At 36.8% G+C, this 22,879-nt stretch overlaps 1 protein-coding gene across 2 annotated transcripts in view; it reads right to left on the bottom strand.

Moving 5' to 3' along the window:
• Nucleotides 1–22,879, bottom strand: part of GMPS (guanine monophosphate synthase) — a 73,005-nt gene that overhangs the window by 14,516 nt on the left and 35,610 nt on the right. For both annotated transcript variants that reach the window (XM_041734115.1, XM_041734116.1), the window contains 7 exons: nucleotides 22,432–22,535; nucleotides 11,839–12,032; nucleotides 11,428–11,593; nucleotides 5,415–5,566; nucleotides 4,763–4,936; nucleotides 3,231–3,336; nucleotides 321–436 (listed from right to left, as the gene is read on the bottom strand). In XM_041734115.1, coding sequence (XP_041590049.1) covers nucleotides 321–436; nucleotides 3,231–3,336; nucleotides 4,763–4,936; nucleotides 5,415–5,566; nucleotides 11,428–11,593; nucleotides 11,839–12,032; nucleotides 22,432–22,535 — 1,012 coding nt within the window. The remainder of the gene's footprint in view (nucleotides 1–320; nucleotides 437–3,230; nucleotides 3,337–4,762; nucleotides 4,937–5,414; nucleotides 5,567–11,427; nucleotides 11,594–11,838; nucleotides 12,033–22,431; nucleotides 22,536–22,879) is intronic.

Raw genomic sequence — 22,879 nt, 5'->3', positions numbered from 1 at the left:
TGTCTATCATGAATAAATAAATAAATCTTTAAAAAAAAATAAAAATAAAATAAACACCCTTTCATATCTAGCATTTTTTAGGGATTCCAGGTATCTTATCTGTTGTAAGGCTGAAAAGAGAAGTCTGGATTTACAAGTCTCTGTAGAATATTTTCTTTATAGTCATTTAACATGTTATATTACTCTGAATTTTCAAAAAATGAAACTAATAAATTCATTGTAAATACTAGAATACTACAATTATCTATTCAATTCCTTATACTGATGGACTGTGTTTATTTAAAGCTCCTCTAATATACAAATTCAATGCAAATTATTACCTTCTTAACACTTGCAGAAAAATCAGCTACTATTTTCAAAATATTGTTGGTTTCAGGAAAGTCCTTACAAATATAAGGTTCTTCAGCACATATTACTCTGATTGCCAGGCCAGGACCTAAAGAGAATAGTAACAATGGTACTTAATATAAGTTTTATATTTAATACAAAAATATCACTGTTTCCAATATAAAATCCTTCCAAAAATTAAACTCCATTTGCCAAAGTTTTTTCCAGTTTTACTGACATACAATTGACATACAACCATTTTACGTTTTCTTTTTTTTTTTTTTCTGGATTTATTTATCTATGGGAGGGAGCACATGGGCAGGGGGGAGGGGTGGAGGGAGGGAGAGAGAGAGAGAGAGAGAGAGAGAGAGAGAAAGAGAGAGAGAGAGAGAGAGATATAGAAAGAGAGAGAACTCCCTGCTGAGCACGGTGAACAATTAGGGGGCTGATCCCAGGATCCCAAGACTACAACCCAAGCTGAAACCAAGAGTCAGAGACCCAACCGAGCCCCACTACTTTAAAGTTTTTAAGTGTTTAATTTCAAATGTAACCATTAGTTTTCCCATCCAACAGATCTTTTTTTTTTAATTTTATTTATTTATTCATGATAGACATAGAGAGAGAGAGAGAGAGAGACAGGCAGAGACACAGGGAGAGGGAGAAGCAGGCTCCGTGCAGGGACCCCGATGCGGATCTCGATCCCAGGACTCCAGATCACACCCTGGACCAAAGGCAGGCGCTAAACCACTGAGCCACCTAGGGATCCCCTAACAGATCATTTTTTTAAATGCTTTCTCTCTACATCAATGATTTCCATTTTTTATAGTCCATGTATGAAATGTCACAAAATTCTCCAATAAATATTAATTCACAATATAGGTGCTCATTTTTTTAGACTTATCAAAACAATTTTTAAATATATAGAAAAATAAAGAGAACAACGTAATGAACCACCTTATTATTCACCACCCGGGTTCAAATACCAATCTAATTTTAGGAAGAAGAATCTGCTGTTCAAAAAAAAAAAAGGACAACAGACTGTTTAATTCCAAAAATGTGAACTGATATTTCTATTTCACCAACTTCTTAGAAGGATGAATACAAAATAACATAGATCTATTAAAAAAAATTATTCTGCTTCTTTACTATAACAGAAAGGGCATCCCATGAGACAGCTGATTATAGACAAAACCTTAGCCATGTTCCATTACCTCCCCAGTTCTATTCTTCATCTGTAGAATAAATAGCTTAAAAGGTAAATAGTATGCCTAATCTTTTTAAAAGCAGCTAAATATTTTTACCAAAGAAATCTTTAATAAAAAATCCTATATATAAAATAGGCTTTTAAAAGACAAGTGAATCTAGTGAAATGATGACCAAGGACACAGGACCACTTGGGCTCTCTCCGTTACATTCACACACAATTCTTTGCCAACACAATGGTTAGACAGAACATCTTAAATTCCCAGATTTGAAGTTTATTGATACAAACAGTGCTAACTACTACATGAGCTATATACCTCTGTCACGCTGCTTACAGGACCAACATGGTATTCACGAGTACAAGCTCTGAGGAGAGATTATCAAGGCTAGAATTCCAGCTCCAAACCTATCTGCATTAACTTTTGGCAAATTGGGCTCCATCCCCAAAATTTCCTCATCTATAAATAGATGGTAGTTTTATCGAGGATCAAGTAAGACAGTATGTGTAAAATACTTAGCAGAAAACCTAACACATCCTAGTACTTAAGAAATGTTAACTTTTACTATGTTGTTTAATTTAATTAGACCATTCTCTCAACTCGTCACATAATGACTATTATAAAGAGCCAGAAAATGAGGTCTAAGACTTAACCAAACTCAAGAAATTATAATGAAAACAATGTTACGACTCTCAGTCTTAACTTTAAAGAAATACTATCTCTAGCTAGTTATCTTTCTACATGATTGCAGCAAATGACTACTTAAACTGAATATGTTTTATTTGTTCATGAATTACTTACATATAGTACTATGAAAAAAAAGTTAATTCATCCATTCAGACAAGTCAACCATTGGATCAGGATTTCAGAGAAACACATTTTAACCTGGACTTCCATGGAAGCCATCATGGTATAGTAGAAAGAACATATAAATCACAGATCTAACACTAAGAATTGTGTGACAATGTGGGGCACCTAGGTGACTCAGCTTGTTAAGTGTCTGCCTCTTGATTTCGGCTCAGGTCATATCCTTTTTTTTTTTTTTTTTTTTTTTTAGTTTTTTTTTTTTTTTTTTTTTAGTTTTTTTATTTATTTATGATAGTCACACAGAGAGAGAGAGAGAAAGGCAGAGACACAGGCAGAGGGAGAAGCAGGCTCCACGCATCGGGAGCCCGACATGGGATTCGATCCCGGGTCTCCAGGATCGCGCCCTGGGCCAAAGGCAGGCGCCAAACCGCTGCGCCACCCAGGGATCCCTCAGGTCATATCCTAACCCCACTCTGGGCTGCCAAACTGGGCATGCAGCCTGCTTAAGATTCTCTCCCTCTGCTTCTCTCCCTGCTGGCAAGCACATGCTTGCTCTCTAAAATAAGAAGTAAATTAAGACTTGTAAAAAACTGTGTGGCAAATGTTACTAAAATACCCATGCCTTGGTTTTCTTATCTGATGGCAACATCATAGCCCAGACTCACTGGGGTGGTGTAAATACAATGGAAAATGATTATGTAAGAAAACGAAGTATACACAATAGATACTAAGAAGACTTTTGTACCCTACCTACACCTTTTTCTAAAGTTATATATTCCCTGAGATAAAAAAAAGTTATTTCAAAATTGTCTGAATTGATTTTTCTTCAACATGAAGGTTTAATGACAAATCAAGCAATCAATTCTATTTATTTACTTATTTATTTATTTTTACCTGGAAATGGATGCCTGGAAACTAACTCTTCTGGAAGTCCAAGTTCTCTGCCTAAAAGTCTTACTTCATCCTTATGAAAATCTTTCAGAGGTTCTATTACTTTTCCCTACAGAGGGAAAAAGCCAATTAATACAAATTAGTAATGGAAAGGACATGGAAAATAAAGAGTAACAAATTATAGGCCTTTCCTACTGTCTCTCACCTTAAATTTAAAAAAAACTTTTAAAATTTCATATTTTAAAGTATTTTCTTCCATGTGTTCATAAGAAATTAGATGAATATTTTACTGATCTCCATACTTCTCTTTAAAACACATTTTAAATATAAACCTTTCAAATATAAATCAGAGGAGCCGCCCTACCCACCATCTCTGATCTAACTCTCATTAGAATACAAGGCATCAGAAAATATACTAGTGACTCAAAATTAAAGCTCTCCAAATAATACCATTAAGCGAAAAGACTACCTACTCCTATCTGATAAAGAACCTATAGAGTGTATAAAGAACACTTACAATTCGGTAATAAAAAGATAAACCAATTAAGAATATGCAAAAGATCTAGCATTTTTCCTAAGAAGATATACAAATGGCCAATAAGCATATAAAAAGATGCTCAACATCATTAGTTATTAAGAAAATGCAAATCAAAACCACAATGAGATGCCACTATACAGATAGTAGCCATTTTAATGGGTGTGAATCACAAAAAAAATAATAATAATAAAAGAAAGAAAAAGAGAGTGAGAAAATAACAATTGTTGGTGAAGTGTGGACAAACTGGAACATTGCTGGTAGATTATAATATGACGTAACTATTATGGAAACATTAAGTTCCTTTTAAAAATTAAAAATAGAACTACCAAGGAGTGCTGGGCTGACTTAGTAGAGCACGCAACTCTTGATCTTGGGGTTGTAAGTTCAAGCCTCATGTTGACTGTAGAGATTACTCAAAAATAAAATCTTAAAAAAAAAACCCTACCATTTGATCTGGCAATACCACTTCTTGTATATAGCCAAAAAAACTGAAAACAGGGTCTCCAAAACATATCTATCAACTCACGTTTGTAGCACCGCAATTCACAATAGCCAAAAAGTAGAAGCAACCCAAATGTCCACTGACAGGTAAGTGGATAAACAATGTGTATATACATACAACTAAATATTAGCCTTAAAAAGGAAGAAAATCCTGTCACGTGTTACAACACGGATGAACCTTGAGGATTTATGCTAAATGAGATAAGCCAGTCACAAAAAGACAAATGCTGTATGACTTCACTTATACAGGGTATCTAAAGTAGTCAAATCCACGGAGACAGACAATAGAATGGTGATTACTAAGAGCTGGAAAGAAGAACAAAGCAGCTGCTGTTCAAGGGGTATAAAGGTTCAGTTTTACAAGATGAAAAACTTGAGGAGATCTGTCTCACAACAATGCAAATACACTTATCATAACTGAACTGTACATTTAAAAATGATTCAGGGAGGATGGGAGAGAAAAAAGATTTTATGGCAAAGTCTTATAAGCTTTTACCTCTTCTCTCAACTTTCTGATAAGCTCTGTATCATTGTGATGGGTTTTGATGAGTTCAGCTTTGCCACTTGCAACAAGGGATGCGCTTTCAATTAAATCAGGCCGTAAAGTACCTTGGGCAAGGAAAACTTCCTCTGGTTTCAGGTTCATTTCTCCAATTACTTCATTGGCAATCTATAATCAAGAGGAGTAAAAGTCTTTTAAGAGATGAATCTTAAAGATAGCAAAGTCTTTTTTATGCTTTTTGCAAGATTTCTCAGAATCCTTTTGCAATACTGACCAAGAGATAAAATCTACACCAACTCCCAAAATAAATTATTTTAAGAACATATGCTTTAAAAAGATTCATAAAGATAGGCAAATATTCAAAAGCCTGATAACTAGCCATTGAAATACCCAAAGAACTAAAGTCTTATATCAACTGAAATTGCTATTCTTAAGTAGTTACAATAAGAGCCTACCAAGTATACATGTTTTTTAAAACATAAAACCATTTCTACCAGTTAGTGTCATAGTAACATACACCAAAATTCTTAACCAAAAAACAATAAAAATTAGTCAGCAAATTTGTTTATTTGATATAAAGACAAGGAATAATAAATATTAAAATTCGCATCAAAAACAGTACACACTGTAGATATTAGGAAGATACCTTAACAAAAGTATCCCCAATAATTTTTCTTTTCTCTTCAGGACTTGTTGTCATATTTAGTGTTTTGCTAATTCTTTTTCGTGGAGTTCTATCTTCATCTGATATTGGTAGAGTCGTTGTTCCATTGTAGAAAGAATGAGCCGCATTTATCACTGAGGAAGAAAAGAGAAGCATGTTTTATTTTATTATTTTTAAAGATTTTATTTATTTATTCATGAGAGACAGAGAGAGAGGCACAGACACAAGCAGCGGGAGAAGCAGGCACCATTCAGGGACTTGGGACTCGACCCCGGGTCTCCAGGATCACACCCCGGGCTGAAGGCAACGCCAAACAACTTAACCATCAGGGCTGCCCCAAGAAAAATGTTTTAAAACTAGAAGATTTTTTAAAAAACATAAATAATGGGTCAAACTACAGAAAGAAAACCTGGGTGGATCTTTCGATCACCCCTTACCCTCCCTACATATTACAGAACTACTAATAAATCATGATTAACAGAGTCCAGACACAGGTACTCATTACGTTTTGGTGGTTTGTTTGTTTGTTTGTCTTTGGAATCCTGTGGCATTTAGTAATCTAAGGCCATGACATCATACACTATGCTGGTTGCTTTCCCTGGATTCAGCGCCATACCAGAGCACCAAGCAAAAGCCAAAGGAACAAACAAGCACAGCCCCAAGGGAACTGAAAGCAGTGGTTCATATACAAGAATCAAAGTCCTCAGAACCGTCCACTGAATTAACCAGTCTCTTAAAAACTGATGTTTATCAACATATATTTAGCAATTGCTGGCTATCCTTTTATTTTTAAAGAGCAAAGTACTTTAAATGTAAGATCTCTATTTGGTAGTAAGGCTGAACAACTAGTGAACTTCACTGAAATACAGCTGGCTACTTCACTGAGAAATACAGTAAATTGTGGATTATTAAAATATCTTATCTGCATCTTTAACAATGTATGACTATGTAAAGACACTATAAGGACCCATTACAGGATTTTTTCCAAAACCCTAGTGAAGGCTAGTGAGGGATCCTGAAACTTAAGGGTCAAGGGTCATTTACTTATCAGAGAAAATCCGTATTATCTTCTTTCCACCTTCCAACACTTTGTTAGACCATCAGACTACTATCACCTCCTCTATTCCTTGTTCTTACATTACACTTGTTTTACACCTGTAATGTTATTTTAGTGATGTTTCAAAAGAGACTCATCTTCACTTTATGATTAACTCCAAGCGTTCATTTTATATTTAACCTTCTGGCATCAATTCTAATTCAATAATATGTATGGTTTGTATCATTAGGGTATGGACTTGATTTCAATATATTATTGATTACACTTTGTTTTTAAAAAGTATGAAAGACAGGGGCACCTGGGTGGCTTAGTGGGTTAAGCATCTGACTCTTGATTTTGGCTCAGGTCAGAACCTCAGGGTCCTAAAATCAAGCCCCCACACTGGGCTCCATACTCAGTAGGGAGTCTGCTTCTCTCCCTCTTCCTCTGACCCTCCCCTGGCTTACCGGCTCATGTATGCTCTAAAATATATAAATGAACTTAAAAAAAAAAGTATAAAAGCTACAAATGTAAATATAGTTAAAACCTAAGTAGTTTACCAGTGGACTTAAAAAAAAAAGTGATTATACTCAACAAATTAGGCAGAGAAGGAGCACATCTCAACGTAAGGTAGGCCATATATGGGATGCCCAGGTGGATCAGTGGTTGAGTGACTGCCTTTGGCTCAGGGCGTGATACTGGATCCTATGAACAAGTCCCACATGGGGCTCCCCACAGGGAACCTGCCTCTCCCTCTCCCTGTGTTCCTACCTCTCTCTCTGTATCTCTCATGAATAAATAAGTAATATTAAAAGAAAGAAAGAAAGAAAGAAAGAAAGAAAGAAAGAAAGAAAGAAAGAAAGAAAGAAAGAAAGAAAAGAAAAGAGAAAAGAAGAAAGAAAGAAGAAAGAAGAAACAAAGAAAGAAAGAAAGAAAGAAAGAAAGAAAGAAAGAAGGAAAGAAAGAATACAACAAGCCCGCAGGTTATATCATACTCAATGGTGAAAAGGTAAAAGCTTTCCCTCTAAGACAAGGAACAAGACAAGAGTGCCCACTCTCACTATTCCTCCTATTCAACATAAATACTGAAGTCCCAGCTAGAACAATCAGGCAAGAAAAAGAAATAAAAGCTATCAGAATTGGAAAGGAAAAAATTAAATTGTATTTGCAGATAACATAATTTAATAGAGTGAAAACCGTAAAACCATAAAACTCAACCAAAAACTGTTAGGTCTGATCCATGAATTCAGTAAAGTTATAGGATACAAAATTAACATATAAAAATCAGTAGTGTTTCTATACACCAATAACAAATTTTCTAAAACTAGAAATATAGAAATCAATCCTGGGATCCCTGGGTGGCGCAGCGGTTTGGCGCCTGCCTTTGGCCCAGGGCGCGATCCTGGAGACCCGGGATCGAATCCCACATCGGGCTCCCGGTGCATGGAGCCTGCTTCTCCCTCTGCCTGTCTCTGCCTCTCTCTCTCTCTCTGTGTGTGTGACTATCATGAATAAATAAATAAAATCTTAAAAAAAAAAAAAAAAGAAATCAATCCCATTTACAACAGTACCAAAAGTAATAATACTTAGAAATAAAATCAAGGGGGATCCCTGGGTGGCGCAGCGGTTTGGCGCCTGCCTTCGGCCCAGGGCGCGGTCCTGGAGACCCGGGATCGAATCCCACATCGGGCTCCCGGTGCATGGAGCCTGCTTCTCCCTCTGCCTGTGTCTCTGCCTCGCGCTCTCTCTCTCTCTCTCTCTCTGTGACTATCATAAATAAATAAAAATTAAAAAAAAAAAAAAAAAAAAAGAAATAAAATCAAGAAAGTGTAAGATGTCTACTATGAAAGCTGCAAGTGATTGATGCAAGAAATCAAAGACAACATAAATAAATGGATGGATATCCATGTTCATGGACAGGAAAAATACTGTTTAAATGTCAATGCTAGGGATCCCTGGGTGGCGCAGCGGTTTGGCGCCTGCCTTTGGCCCACGGCGCGATCCTGGAGACCCGGGATCGAATCCCACATCAGGCTCCCGGTGCATGGAGCCTGCTTCTCCCTCCGCCTGTGTCTCTGCCTCTCTCTCTCTCTCTCTGTGACTATCATAAATAAATAAAAATTAAAAAAAAAAAAGAAAAAAAAAAAAAATGTCAATGCTACCAAAAGCCATTTATAGAGTCAACATAATCACTATACCAAGGAATAGAAAAAAAACACTCCCAAAATGTATATATAACCACAAAAGACCTGGGAAAGGACAACAAAGCAGGAAGCATCACAGTTCTGGATTTCTAACTATACTGTAAAACTATCACCAAACGGTATGGTACTGGCATGAAAACATACAAACAAATGGAAGAGAATCAAGAGCCCAGAATAAACCCAAGCATATATAGTCAACTAATACTTGACAGGGAGCCAAGAATACTCAATAGAGAAAAGACAGTCTCTTCAATAAATCATGGTGGAATAACTGGATATGCAATGTAAAAGAATAAACTGGACCCATAACTTCTACTACTCAGAAAAGTTAACTCAAAATAGATTAAAAACCTAAACATAAGACTTGAAACCATGAAACTCCTAGAAGAAAATATAGGAATAATGTTCCTTGACATGGGTCTTGGTAATGAGTTTTTAGAGGACACCTAAAGTATGAACAAAAATGGACAAGTGAGGCTATAATCAATCTAAAGAACTTCTGCAGGGGTGCCTACATTGCTCAGTAGCCTAAGCATCTGCCTTCGACTCAGGTCATGATCTCAGAGTCCTGGAACTGAGCCCTGGATCAGGCTCCCTGCTCAGTGGGGAGTCTGCTTCTCCCTCTGCCCCTCCTCCTTTGCTCATGCTTTCTCTCTCTCAAAATCTTTAATAGTAAAATAATTTCTGGACAGCAAAAGAAAACATTAAAAAAAAGAAAATCTACAGAATGGGGAAAAATATCTGTAAGCCATATTTCTGATTAAGGTTTAATATCCAAAGTATATACAGAATTTATAAAATTCAACAGGAAAAACACAAATTACTCAATCAAAAAATGGACAGAGGACCTGAACAGACATTTCTCCAAAGAAGATATACAAAAGGACAATAGGTACCTAGAAAGATGCTCAATATCATTACTTATTAGGGAAATGCAAATTAAAACCACAGTGAGATATCACCTCATACCTGTTAGAATGGCCATGATCAAGATAAGAGATAATAAGAGCTGGCGAGGCTGTGGAGTAAACGGAATCCGTGTGCAATGTTGGCAGGATTGTAAATTGGTAAAGCCACTACAGGAAAAAGTGTCAGGGAGCACCTGGGTGGCTCAGGCAGTTAAGTGTCAGACTCTTGATTTCGGCTCAGGTCATATCTCAGTGTTGTGAGATAGAGTCCCATGTTGGGCTCCATGCTCAACGTGGAGTCTGCTTAGAATTCTCTCTCCCCCTCTCGCTCTGCCTGCCCCCAGCCACTCACAATCTCTCTCTAAAAATAAATAAAATGAAATCCTTTTTAAGACAAAGGATCCTAAAAAAATTATAAATAAAAATAACATGTGATCCAGTAATTCCACTTCTGGAGATATACCCAAAGGAAATGAAAACACTCAAAGATATCTGCACTCCCATACTCATAAGCAGCATTATTTGCAATAGCTAAGATATGGAAACCACTTAAGTACATCAATGCATGAATAAAGATGTGGTGTACATATGTGTGTGTGCGCGTGCGCACATACTATGGAAAATTATTCATCCATAAAAAAAAACAAGGAAATCCTACCATTTGTGACAACATGCATGGACCTTAAAGGCATTATGCTAAGTAAAATAAGACAAAGACAAATATGGTATGATCTCACTTATATTTAGAACCTAAAAAATTTAAAAATAAATAAATTAATTTAAAAAAAAAGAACCTAAAAAATGAAACTCATAGAAAAAGAAATCAGACTTGTTATCAGAAGTGGGGGATGTGGAGAAGGGGAATTGGAAGAAGGTGGTTAAAAAGTATAAACTTTCAGTTACAAGATAAATAAGTAAAAACGCTATATTAAACATGACGATTACAGGTAATACTGCTGGTTGATATATAGAAGAGTTGAAAGTAAACCCTAAGAGTTCACATAATAATTTTTTTTCCTTTTTATTGTCCCTGTATGAGAATATGGAAGTTAACTCAGACATTTGTGATAATTCTTTCAAAATATATGTAAAAATCAAATCATCATACTGTAGCCTTAAACTTATACAGTAATGTATATCAATTATTCCTCAATAAAACTAGAAAAAAAAAAAAGTGACCATAAACTCTTCACTCCTCTGTAAAGTCTTTCAGTTTATAAAATAATCTGTACACCCATACTTATTGTAGGAAGACTTAGAAATTCTCATGCATAAATAATATTATGGATCGGAAAAGAAAATTCAAAAAGAGAATGAGTAGAAGAGAACAGGATGGTAGATGGAATTCTACTGATATGCATATAACATTGGGAGTTATCAACAGGGGATCCCCGGGTGGCTCAGCGGTTTAGGGCCTGCCTTTGGCCCAGGGCCTGATCCTGGAGACCAGGGATCCAGTCCCACGTCAGGCTCCCTGCATGGAGCCTGCTTCTCCCTCTGCCTGTGTGTCTCTGCCTCTCTCTCTCTCTCTGTCTCTCAGGAATGAATAAATAAAATCTTAAAAAAAAAAAAAAAAAAAGAGTTATCAACAGTTTTAAAATTTATCCTGGGACCCCTCATGAACCAGATAATTATAATGTAAAAGTAAAAAACATGCAGAGGGAGAGAGAACCTCAAGCAGACTCCCCACTGGGTGGAACAGGAGGCAGGGCTTGATCCTATGTCCCTGAGATCCTGACCTGAGCCAAAAATCATAAATTGGACACTCAAATGACTAGAGCATCCAGGCGCCCTAGAAACCTGTACATGGTTAAGGCGATGAGCTCACTCAAGGGTTTCATCAATACCTTTGACCTGAATTCCAAGCTTTTTGAGGGCCTCTTCTACCGACTGGCTTTCTCGTTTTCTCATAAAGCCATTATCAATGTGCACAGCAATGACTTGATCTTGGTTCAAAGCACGATTCAGCAAAGCTGTACAGACTGTTGAGTCTACTCCACCACTGAGTAAAACCTACAAGATGAAATCAAAAGAAAAATCAAGCTGAGTAAAATAAGCAAGAAAATAAAATAAAAACTATCTTCTTAAACCTTTACCATTAAAAAGTTTTTACCAAAAGGATACACAGTAACTGAAAAAGCACCTCGAAACAGTACAACTCACACAACCATCAGCCAGTCAACAGTGAAGAGCTATGGTGACAAAGTCAGCTCTAACAATGACATAAATTTGTAGACTTTCAGATGTAAATTCCTTACCAAGACCTTTGATGTGCCTACTCTCTCTTTGATCTCTTGAATGCACTCCAGTTCTCTGTTCTGAACGGTGAAGGTCCCACTGCATCCAGCTATATCGTAGAGGAAATTCTTCAGTATTACTTTCCCATTTTCTGTAAGGCCAACTTCAGGGTGGAACTGTGCTCCATATAATTTTTTAGATTCATTTGCTATACCTTTATAGAGAAAATAATCACAAATTAAAATTTTTTTCATGTTTGAAGACTAAACTAAGTACCCACAGTAATTCCTAACAATTTCCTCTATAAATGTGAAAATGGATACAAATTAGTGCATTTTTACAGGAAAAAAGACACACAAAACAAACTGCATTGCCACACTTTTTCTTTAAAAGTCCTTATATAGCAATTAATGAACTACACAGGACAGTGAATTAAGTCCTACAGAGATTATTTCCTAGTACTTTCACTTCTTTACCCAGATTCTCTATTTAACACAATGATAACTCAATTTTGGCTCTCAATCCCACATGGCTTTCTCATGCAATATGCAGCTATCAATTTTATGTATTAGAAGAACCTCATATATTAGGCCTGTCAGAATATGCTAAGTATCCCTTTCTTAGATACTATCAACCACAAATGTAACTTTGTGGATTTGACTAATGTGTTTCTGACAAATTATTATCTAAGCAACAGATGTTAGGCCAGATGTTTACTTGAGCATGCGTTACCCCTGTTTATGGCTCTGAGATACCAAGAAAAGTTACAGCTAGTTAAGTAATTAAATCAGGCCTAGCAGGCTCCCAAACTCATAGTCATTCTGCTAGACTAAGGAACCCCACATTTTCTTTCCTTGGATTCTAGGACACCACTCTCTGGGTTCACTGTCTGATCCTTCTTAATCTTTGTTGGTTCCTCCTCATCTTATCCATCTCTACACATGAAAGTTGCCCAATACTCAGCCCTTAAATCTCTTCTCCATACACTGAGATCTAAACTCTCATGACTTGGGGATCCCTGGGTGGCGCAGCGGTTTAGCGCCTGCCTTTGGCCCAGGGCACGATCCTGGAGACCCGGGATCGAATCCGTCGGGCTCCCAGTGCATGGAGCCTGCTTCTCCCTCTGCCTATGTCTCTGCCTCTCTCTCTCTCTCTCTCTCTGTGTGACTATCATAAATAAATAAAAATTAAAAAAAAAAACTCTCATGACTTTACATTGTATCCATATGATAATATACCCCCAACTTTATACCTCTAGCCCAGTTTTCTACTCTACAGTCTAGACTTAGACAACTGCCTACTCATACCTTTATTTCTATGTTTAATAAGGCATCTTGAATTTTTTTTAAGATTTTAATTTATTTGAGATGGAGAAAGAGGGAGAGAGAAAGAATGAACAGGACGGAGGGGTAGGGGGAGAGGGAGAAGCAGGCTCTCCACTGAGCAGGAATCCCAATACTGGGCTCAATTCTAGGACCCTGGGATCATGACCTGAGCCGAAGGCACTTAACCATCTGAGCCACCCAGGCGCCCAGCATCTTGAATTGTATACAGACTTGCATAACTGCATTCTTTCCCATCAGGTGAACAGAAACTTCAACTTTCTGGATGCGTGGACCATAAAATACGGGAGTTAAAACTCAACTATACTCCTTTTTCCAACTCCACATGCAATCCAACAGCAACTCCTTTGTCTCTCCTTTCAAAAATATATCAGAATCCAATCTCATCTAAGAAGATTAAAATCCTATCAAATGTCTTTTCCACCCACAATGGTTAAGAAACTAGAAATCAATTACAAGAACAAAACTGGAAAATTCATAAATACGTGGAGATTAAAAAACACGCTGTTGACAAATGAATGGGTCGAAGGATAAATGAAAAGAAAAAATCTGAGACAAATAAAAATGGAAACAACCAAAGATAATGTGATGTAGCAAAAGCAATTCTAAGAGGGAAGTTTATGGCAATTAATAATTACATCAAGAAAAAAACAAAGCTCTCAAACAGACTCCACCAAAAACTGTTACAACAAAAAACAAATTTCAGCAACACTGTGACATAGAAAAATCCATGTATCAAAGTCAGTTATGTTTCTGTAAATTAAAAAACTGTCAGAGAAATTAAGAAAATGTTCCCATTCACAATAGCATCAAAAAGAATAAAATATTTAGGAACAAACTTAACCAAAGAGGTGAAAGATCTATATACTGAAAATGAAGAAACTGAAGAAGGCACAAATAAATGAATAACCTATATAGATTAGAAGAAAACTTGAAATATCTATTCTATCCAAAGCAATCTACAGATTCAATTCAATCTCTATCAAAATTCCAATGGCTTGTTCATAGACAGAAAAAAAGGAATTCTAAAGTTTGTATCAAACCACAAAAGAGCCAAAGCAATCTTGAGGACAAAAAAACAAAACAAAGCACAAGGTATCAGAGGTCCTGATTTCAAACTACATTACAAAGCGATAGTAATCAAAACAGTACAGTATTGGACTAATACACACAAACCAAAGAACAGAATCAAGAGCCCAGAATAAACTCATGCATATATGACCAATTTACAACAAAGGAGCCTAGAACATACAGTGAGGAAAGGGTAGTCACTTCAAAAATGGTGCTCAGAGGGGATCCCTGGGTGGCACAGTGGTTTAGCACCTGCCTTTGGCCCAGGGTGCGATCCTGGAGACCCGGGATCCACGTCAGGCTCCCCGGTGCATAGAGCCTGCTTCTCCCTCTGCCTATGTCTCTGCCCCTCTCTCTCTCTGTGTGTGACTATCATAAATAAATAAAATAAAATAAAATTTAAAAATGGTGCTCAGAAAACCAGCCAGCCACAAACAAAAGAATGAAACGGAATCCCTACCTTATACAATATACAAAAATCAACTCAAAACAGATTAAAGACTTGAATGTAAAACCTGAAATCACGAAACTCCTAGAAGAAATCCCAGGGAAAAAAGCCCCCTGACACCTGTCTTGGCAATGATTTTTTGGATTTGACATCAAAAGCAAAGGCAACAAAAGCAAAAAATAAGTGAGATTATATCAAACTAAAAAGCTTCTGTACAGTAAAGGAAACCATCAACAACAACAACAAATACCACTGACTGCCCAATTTAAAAATGGGCAAAAGACTTGAAGAGATATTTTTCAAAAGACCTACAAATGGCCAAAAGGTACATAAAAATGCTCAATATCACTAATCATCAGGGAAATGCAAATCTAATTCACAATGATGATGTCCTCTCACACCTATTAGGATGTCCACTATGAAAAAGCCAAGATAATTGCTGGCAAAGAGGCAGAGAAAAGGAACTCCTTCTAAACTGCTGGTGGGAATATAAAAGTCACAATGGAAAACAGTATGGAGGCTCCACAAAAAATTAAAACTAGAATTACTGTATGATCCAGAAATCCCACGTCTAGATACACATTCAAAGGACAGGAAACCATTATCTCAAAGAGATGTCTGTATGTTCACTGCAGCATTACTCACAACAGACGGGACATGGGAAACAAGTGTCTATAAAGGGATCAAGGAAAAATACATAGGTAGAAACACAAACATAATATACACACACAAAGTGGAATACTATTCAGCTTTTAAAAAGAAGGAACTCCTGTCATTCGCAGCAACAGAGGTGAATCTGGAGGACATAAAGCTAAGTGAAATAAGCCAAAGACAAATACTGCATAGTATTGCTTATATGTAGAATCAATCAATCAATAAACAGTTGAAATCAGAAATAGAGAATGGAAAAGTGATCGCCAGGGCCTGGTGGGGGGAAATAGGGAGAGGCTGGTAAAAGGGTAGAAACTTTCAATTGTAAGACAAAGTCTGAAGATCCAATTAATAGTATCATGACTATAATTGATAGCAAATTTAATTACCCAATACTGTGTTAAGAGAACTTAAATATTCTCACACACAAAAAAAGGCAAATATGAGGTGATGGATGTGTCAGTTAACTCCTTTTATTATGTATACCTATATCAAATCAGCACACTGCATACTTTAAATATCTTACAATGTTGTCCATCCTAAAAGAGCTAAAAAAATTAAATTTAAAAATATGTTGAGGGAAAAAAAAAACCCCAGCGACCTAGAATTCTGTACCCTGAGAAATTATCATCCAACAGGAAAGAAAAATAAAGACTCTCTCAGACAAGTAAATGCTGAGGCTGTTTGTTGCCAGCCAACTTGCCTTGTAAGAAATGATAAAAATTTCATTAGAGAGAGGGAAAATGATAAAGGTCAGAAACTTTAGTGTACATAAAAAAAGAATATCAGAGAAGGAATAAATTAAGGTAAAATAAAAACTTTTTTCTTCATAATTGAGCTGATAACCCTTTCTTCAAAATAATAACAGCAATAATGTATTCAATTACATATGGTTACATACACATGTGTACATACGCATGCTGGCGTATAAGTGAAATGGATGACAGAAATGGGAGGGAAAAATTAGGTTTATCTAGATTTATCAAGTTAACACTATACAACTTCTTGGGTAATTTATTTGAAAATGAATGTGAGTTCGTTGTAAATGTATATCGCAAAATGTAGGACAACTTTCTCTAAGAGAAGTATAACTGACGTGCTAAGAGAGAAAACTGAATCTCATAAAATGTTCAATTGAAACCACAAAAGGTAGAAGAATGGAAGACAATAGAAACAAAGAACAAGAGCAACAAATACAGAAGTAACTGATATGATAAATATTAATCCAACTTTATCAAGATGGATTATCCAGTTATCAATAATCATTTTGAATGTCAGTGGTCTAAATGCACCAATTCAAAGAAAGACTGTCACAGTAGATCAAGAAACAAAACCTAATTATATACTACCTACAAGAAATCTACTTTGAAGACACATACAGGAGGCACCTGGGTGACCCAGGTAGTTAAGCATCTGTCTTCAGTTCAGGTCATGATCCCAGGGTCCTGGGACAGAGCCCCTCATTGGGCTCCCTGCTTCTTCCTCTCCTTTTGCCCCTCCTCTTGCTCATGGTTTCTCCCCTGCTCTATCAGATAAATAAAATCGTTTTTAAAAAATAATGAAGATACATAGAGATTAAAAGTAAATAGATGAATGGTTCCACTTATAAGTAGAATCTAAAAAAAAAAAAAAAATACAAACAGACTCAAAAATACAAAGGGAAGAGGGTGGAGGGTGGACAAAATGGGTGAAGGGAAGTGACAGGTACAAGCTTCCAGTTGTGGAATCGCAGGGATGAAAGGTATAGAATACACCAGTGTTACTGTAATAGCTTTGTATGATGAGAGACGGTAGCTACACTTGTAGCTGGCACATGGTAATGAAGAGAGTTGCTGATCAGAGTTGTTAGATCACTATGTTGTACACCTGAAACGAATATAACATTCTGTGACAACTATACTTCAATTTAAAAAAGGGGTGGGGACGGGATGGAGAAAGGTACATCATGCTAACGCTAATAAAAGATAGCAGAAGAGCTATACTAATGTCAGCCAGAGTAGGCCTGGGCCAAGGAAAGTTATCAGGAATAAAGAGGGGGCACATATGATGATACAGAGGTCAACTCTCAAGGATGACAGTAATCTGTAATGTATATGCACATAACAACAGATCATCAACATACACGAGGCAAAAAGTGATAGGTGAATCCGCTGTTATAATTGGAGATTTCAACATCCCTCTATCAGAAAGGGACAGACCCAACAAGCAGAACATCAGTAAGGACACAACGATACCATCAATCAACTGGGATGTGATGGACATCTATAGACTGCTTCATCCAACAGAACATACATTGTTCTCAGGCTCCCGGAACACTCACCAAGGCAGACCACATTTTGAGACATAAAACACAGCTTAATAAATTTAAAAGAACAGAACTCATACAATGTCTGTTCTCAGATTACAATGGAATTAAACCAGATATCACATTAACCAAAAGACAGATGGAAAATCTCAAAACACTTGGAGACTAAAGACTTCTAAGTAACAATGATGAAAGAAATCTTAAGAGAAATGAAGCATTATTTTGAACTAAACAAAAGTGAAATGAACCAACGTTCTAAAATTTGGAGGATGCAGGGTGCAATATTATAATTTATAAGAGACCTCTATTTGGTCTTCATTACAGTTCCTGGCTCACAGATCCCAAAACCTTTGGAATTTTCTAAGAGATGAGAGCTTTTGAAATGCACCTAAGGGTGGGGGCTGGCTGCCAAGACAATCATGTGATTAGAGGCTTGGAACTTTCACAGAAGCTCCACGCCATTTCCCCGTTCTCTGCCCTTCTATACATCTCTTCCATCTGGTTGTTCCCAAATTATACCCTTCTTTTTTTGTGTGTGTATTTTTTTATTGGAGTTCAATTTGCCAACATATAGTATAACAGCCAGTGCTCATCCTGTCAAGTGCCCCACTCAGTGCCCGTCACCCAGTCACCCCCACACCCCATCCACCTTCCCTTCTACCACCCCTTGTTCTTTTCCCAGAGTTAGGAGTCTCTCATGTTCTGTCTCCCTCTCTGATATTTCCCACTCATTTTCTCTCCTTTTCCCTTTAATCCCCTTCACTATTTTTTATATTCCCCGAACTAATGAAACCATATAATGTTTGTCCTTCTCCGATTGACTTACTCCACTCAGCATAATACCCTCCAGTTCTATCCACGTTGAAGCAGCAAATGCTGGGTATTCGTCGTTTCTAATGGCTGAGTAATATTCCACTGAAATTACACTCTTCTATAAGAAACCAATGACCTAGTGGTAAAATGTTTCTGAGTTCTGTGAGCCACTCTAGAGAATTAACTGAACTGAGGAAGAGCTCATGGGAATCTTTGATTTACAGCCAGTCAGAATACACATAACCTGGACCTCCGACTTATGTCTGAAATCCAAGGAGGGGGATCACTGGAACCTCCGATCTATAGTTGGTCAGTAAGAGGCACAGTGATAACCTGGGCTTGCAACTGGTGTCTGAAGTATGTGTGGGTAGGGAAGGGGGTGCTGGTCTTGTGGGATGCAGCCCTCAACCCCAGAAATCTGGTGCTATGTACACTCTGGGTACATAATATCAGAATTGAGCTGAATTGAGATGCCCTCTCAAGCGCAGCCCAGGTGGCTCAGTGGTTTAGCACCGCCTTCAGCCCAGGGTGTGATCCTGGAGACCGGGGATCGAGTCCATGTCGGGCTCCCAGCATGGAGCCTGCTTCTCCCTCTGCCTGTGTCTCTGCCTCTCTATCTCTCTCTCTCTCTCTCTCGAATAAATAAATAAAATCTTAAAAAAAAAAAAAAAAAAAAAAAGAGAGCGATGCCCTCTCAAATACCATACTGGTGTGTAAGAACTGCTTGTTGGTGTAGGAAACCCTCCTCAACTCTCCCACACACCGGAAATTGGTCTCAGAACACCAACAGACAACAAAAATAGTGCCTAGAGGAAAATTTCCAGCACTGAATGCATGTATTAGAAGAAAAGATTTACTCAATCACCTAAACTTCCACCTTATGAAATGAATAAAGAGGGACAAATTACATCCAAAATAATCAAAACAAATAAAAATTAAAGAGAAATCAATGAAACTGAAAACAGGAATTCAACAACAAAAATTTAAAAAATCAAAAGGTATTTCTTTGATAAGATCAGCGAAATTGGTAAGCTTCTAGCCAGGCTAACTAAGAAAAAGAGAGAGGACACAAATTACTAATATCAGAAATGAGAAATGAAACATCACTACAGGTCCCAGGGACTTTAACATAATTAAAGAATATTATGAATAACTATGTCCACAAATTTTATAACACAGATGAAATGGACCAATTCTTTGAAAGACACAACTTACCAAAACTCACACAAGAAACAGGTAATTTCAATAGGCCTCCACCGATTTTAAAAATTATATGATCTGATTCGATAGATGCAGAAAAAGCATCTGAAAAAATCCAACACTCATTCATGATAAAAACTCTCTGTAAGCTAGGAATATAGGGGTAAACTCCCTCAACTTGATAAAGAATATCTTCTAAAAACCTACAGCTAAAATCATATAACAGAAATTCAAAACTTTCCCACTCAGATCAGGAACAAGGCAAGGATGCTCCCTCTCCCCACTGTTTTTCAACACTATATAAAAAGTCCTAGGGATCCCTGGGTGGCTCAGCGGTTTGGCGCCTGCCTGTGGCTCAGTGTGTGATCCTGGAGTCCCAGGATAGAGACCCATATCGGGCTCCCTGCATGGAGCCTGCTTCTCCCTCTGCCTGTATCTCTGCCTCTCTCTGTGTCTCTCATGAATAAGTAAAATCTTAAAAAAAAAAAAAAAAGTCCTAATTACTGCAATAAGAAAAGGAAATAAAAGGCATACAGGTTGAGAAAGAAGAAATAAAACTCTCTTTGTTCTCAGATGACATCACCATCTATACAGAAATCTGAAAACAAAAATCAACAGAAAAATTCTAGAAACTAGTGAGTGATTATAGCAGAGTTGTAGGATGTAAGGTTAATTTACAGAAGTTCATTGCTTTCCTACATAATAGCAATGAACAAGTGGAATATGAAATTAAAACCGATTATCAGCCAAATAAATGAAATATTAAGGTATAAATCTAAGAAAATACATACAAGCTCCATATGGGAAACCAAGCACTCTTGACTACTTCCACCTCTAGAACCTGATTCCTTAGACTATTGCCTCTGCTCCTGATTGTTGCAATAGATTCCTAGCTGACCTCCCTCCCTACTTCTACATTTGACCCTTTCTCTTTTCACTTCACTGTAACCAATAACCAAGGTAATCCTGAAATTAGATCATGAGTAAAGCCAACAGTTTCATAGTGGTCTGTGTTCTGGCCACCCTGACACACTCTCCAACCTCATCTTCTACCAATCTTCCTCTATGTTTACCAGCTCCAACCATGCAGTCTTTCTTGCTGTTCCTCAAACATGGTCCCATCCTAGACTTGTACTGCTATCTCCTCTTCCTCCCAATGTCCAAAAGGGTTAATAGCACTTACTTCATGTCCATTTTATAGGAATACCCTGCCCAAAATATCCTAAATAAAGAGTAACCACCTTAATCACACATATTCTGCAACACTCTACAGTTCCTGTATTGTTTTCAATGTATTTAAACACTGTCTAACACTTGACATATTCTGTATTTGTTTGTGTATTAGCTGTCCCATCCCTACTCCCACCTAGAATGAAAAAGAGTTTTGTCCACTTTTCATTACTTTCCCTTGGCACCTGAACTGTCACTGGCACAAAGTAGGCACTCAAACATTTGTTAAGTGAATAAAAATACATAATCCATCTACCACTGTTTATCTTTTATATTAAATAAAAACATTTCGATATGAAAACCATTCTGGATCTATTCTAATATTAATTGCAGGCAAAGTACTCGATTCAGTTTATCCATGACAAATCTTTTTTTACCATGTATTGTTTAGGTGTGCATTTCAAACAAAAAGAACTTTATTGGTAAATCCACTTTTTTTCTTTAACTGACTTCCAGGATTATTGGTAATTATTTACATAATAACTATTCAAATAAGCAGGTTAAAAAAATCACAACTGCCAGAAAATCAATTCCTCTTCCTCAAAAAGAAGAGAATAAAAATGGCTTTAAAGTACAGATTAGGGGGCAGCCCCAGTGGCCAAGCGTTTTAACACCTGCCTTCAGCCCAAGGTGTGATCCTGGAGACCCGGGATCAAGTCCCACGTTGGGCTCTCTGCATGTAATCTGCTTCTCCCTCTGCCTGTGTCTCTGCCTCTCTCTCTCTCTGTGTCTCTCATGAATACAAAAATAAAATCTTTAAATAAATAAATAAAAAATAAAGTACAGATTAGGGACATGTGGGTGGCTCAACAGTGTAGGCCCTGCCTTTGGCCCAGGCTGTGATCCTGGAGTCCAGGGTTCAAGTCCCGCATCGGGCTCCCTGCATGGAGCCTACTTCTCCCTCTACCTGTGTCTCTGCCTCTCTCTCTGTCTCTCATGAATAAATAAATTTTTTAAATCTTTAAAAAAATAAATAAAACTTGAAAAAAATAAAGTACAGATTAGACAATGTTTCTACAAAGGGCTAAATAGTAAAAATTTAGGCTCTGTGGAACACAAGCATACAATCCCTTTTATCATAACCCTTTAATAACATAATAGGTTATAGGCTAGATTTGACCCACAGGTCACATTTTGCTAACCCTGGCTCAGAGAAATGTCCTGAGGGCTCAGTCTGGTGTTTTGCCGATGTCCAAGATACAAGCCTATGTATATCTAAGAAAAGCATTTAAAAATCTAATTATGAATTAATAAGCACACTAGAAAAATAGACCATTCTCAAATTTTTCCTGAGATGTAAAAGTAGTGTTTTACATCTGGAGAACTTTTATTAGAGTGAACGCTTTTAAAAATATTTCAGAGAAAACCAGTAAGTGACTTCTAAATAATCTAATATTAAATTCCCTTCATAAATTAATGGTGATCCCATGACATTTACAGTATCTTTTTAAAAAATTAAAAAAAAAAAAAAACAGTACCTCATGCAGAAACATATTCTTAGACTCTTCAGATAAGTTTAAAACAGAATTGGCAAAAGTTTTAGAGTTTTCACCTGCCACAATGTTCCCAGAACGTGCCACAACCTTGAATCCATCAGCTACTTTGTCTACACTATCTCCATGGGTAAGCAAAACAATTTCTTCCTTCTGAAGGCCCCTAAACATACAAAAAAACAAACAAAAACACACACAACATACAAATATCTTAATTAAAGACATGATCAATGGGATCTTATGCTTTATTTTTACCCAGCTTTATTGAGATATAACTGACATATAACATTAAGCTAGATGTATAACATGATGATTTGATATATATAATGAAATAATTACCACAGTAAGGTTAGTTAACACATACAGCACATAGTTACCATTTTTTATGTGTATGGGGAACATTTAATATCTACTCTCTTAACAACTTTTAAGTATACAATACAGTGTTGTTAACTGTAATCATCATGCCTGAACATTTTAGTTTTAAGATGATAAAGACGTTCTGGG

This window comes from Vulpes lagopus, chromosome 19 (genome assembly GCF_018345385.1).
Source record: "Vulpes lagopus strain Blue_001 chromosome 19, ASM1834538v1, whole genome shotgun sequence".
NCBI lineage: Eukaryota > Metazoa > Chordata > Mammalia > Carnivora > Canidae > Vulpes > Vulpes lagopus.
Note: the sequence above shows the minus strand (reverse complement) of the source record. Positions and strands in the feature narration are given on the sequence as shown.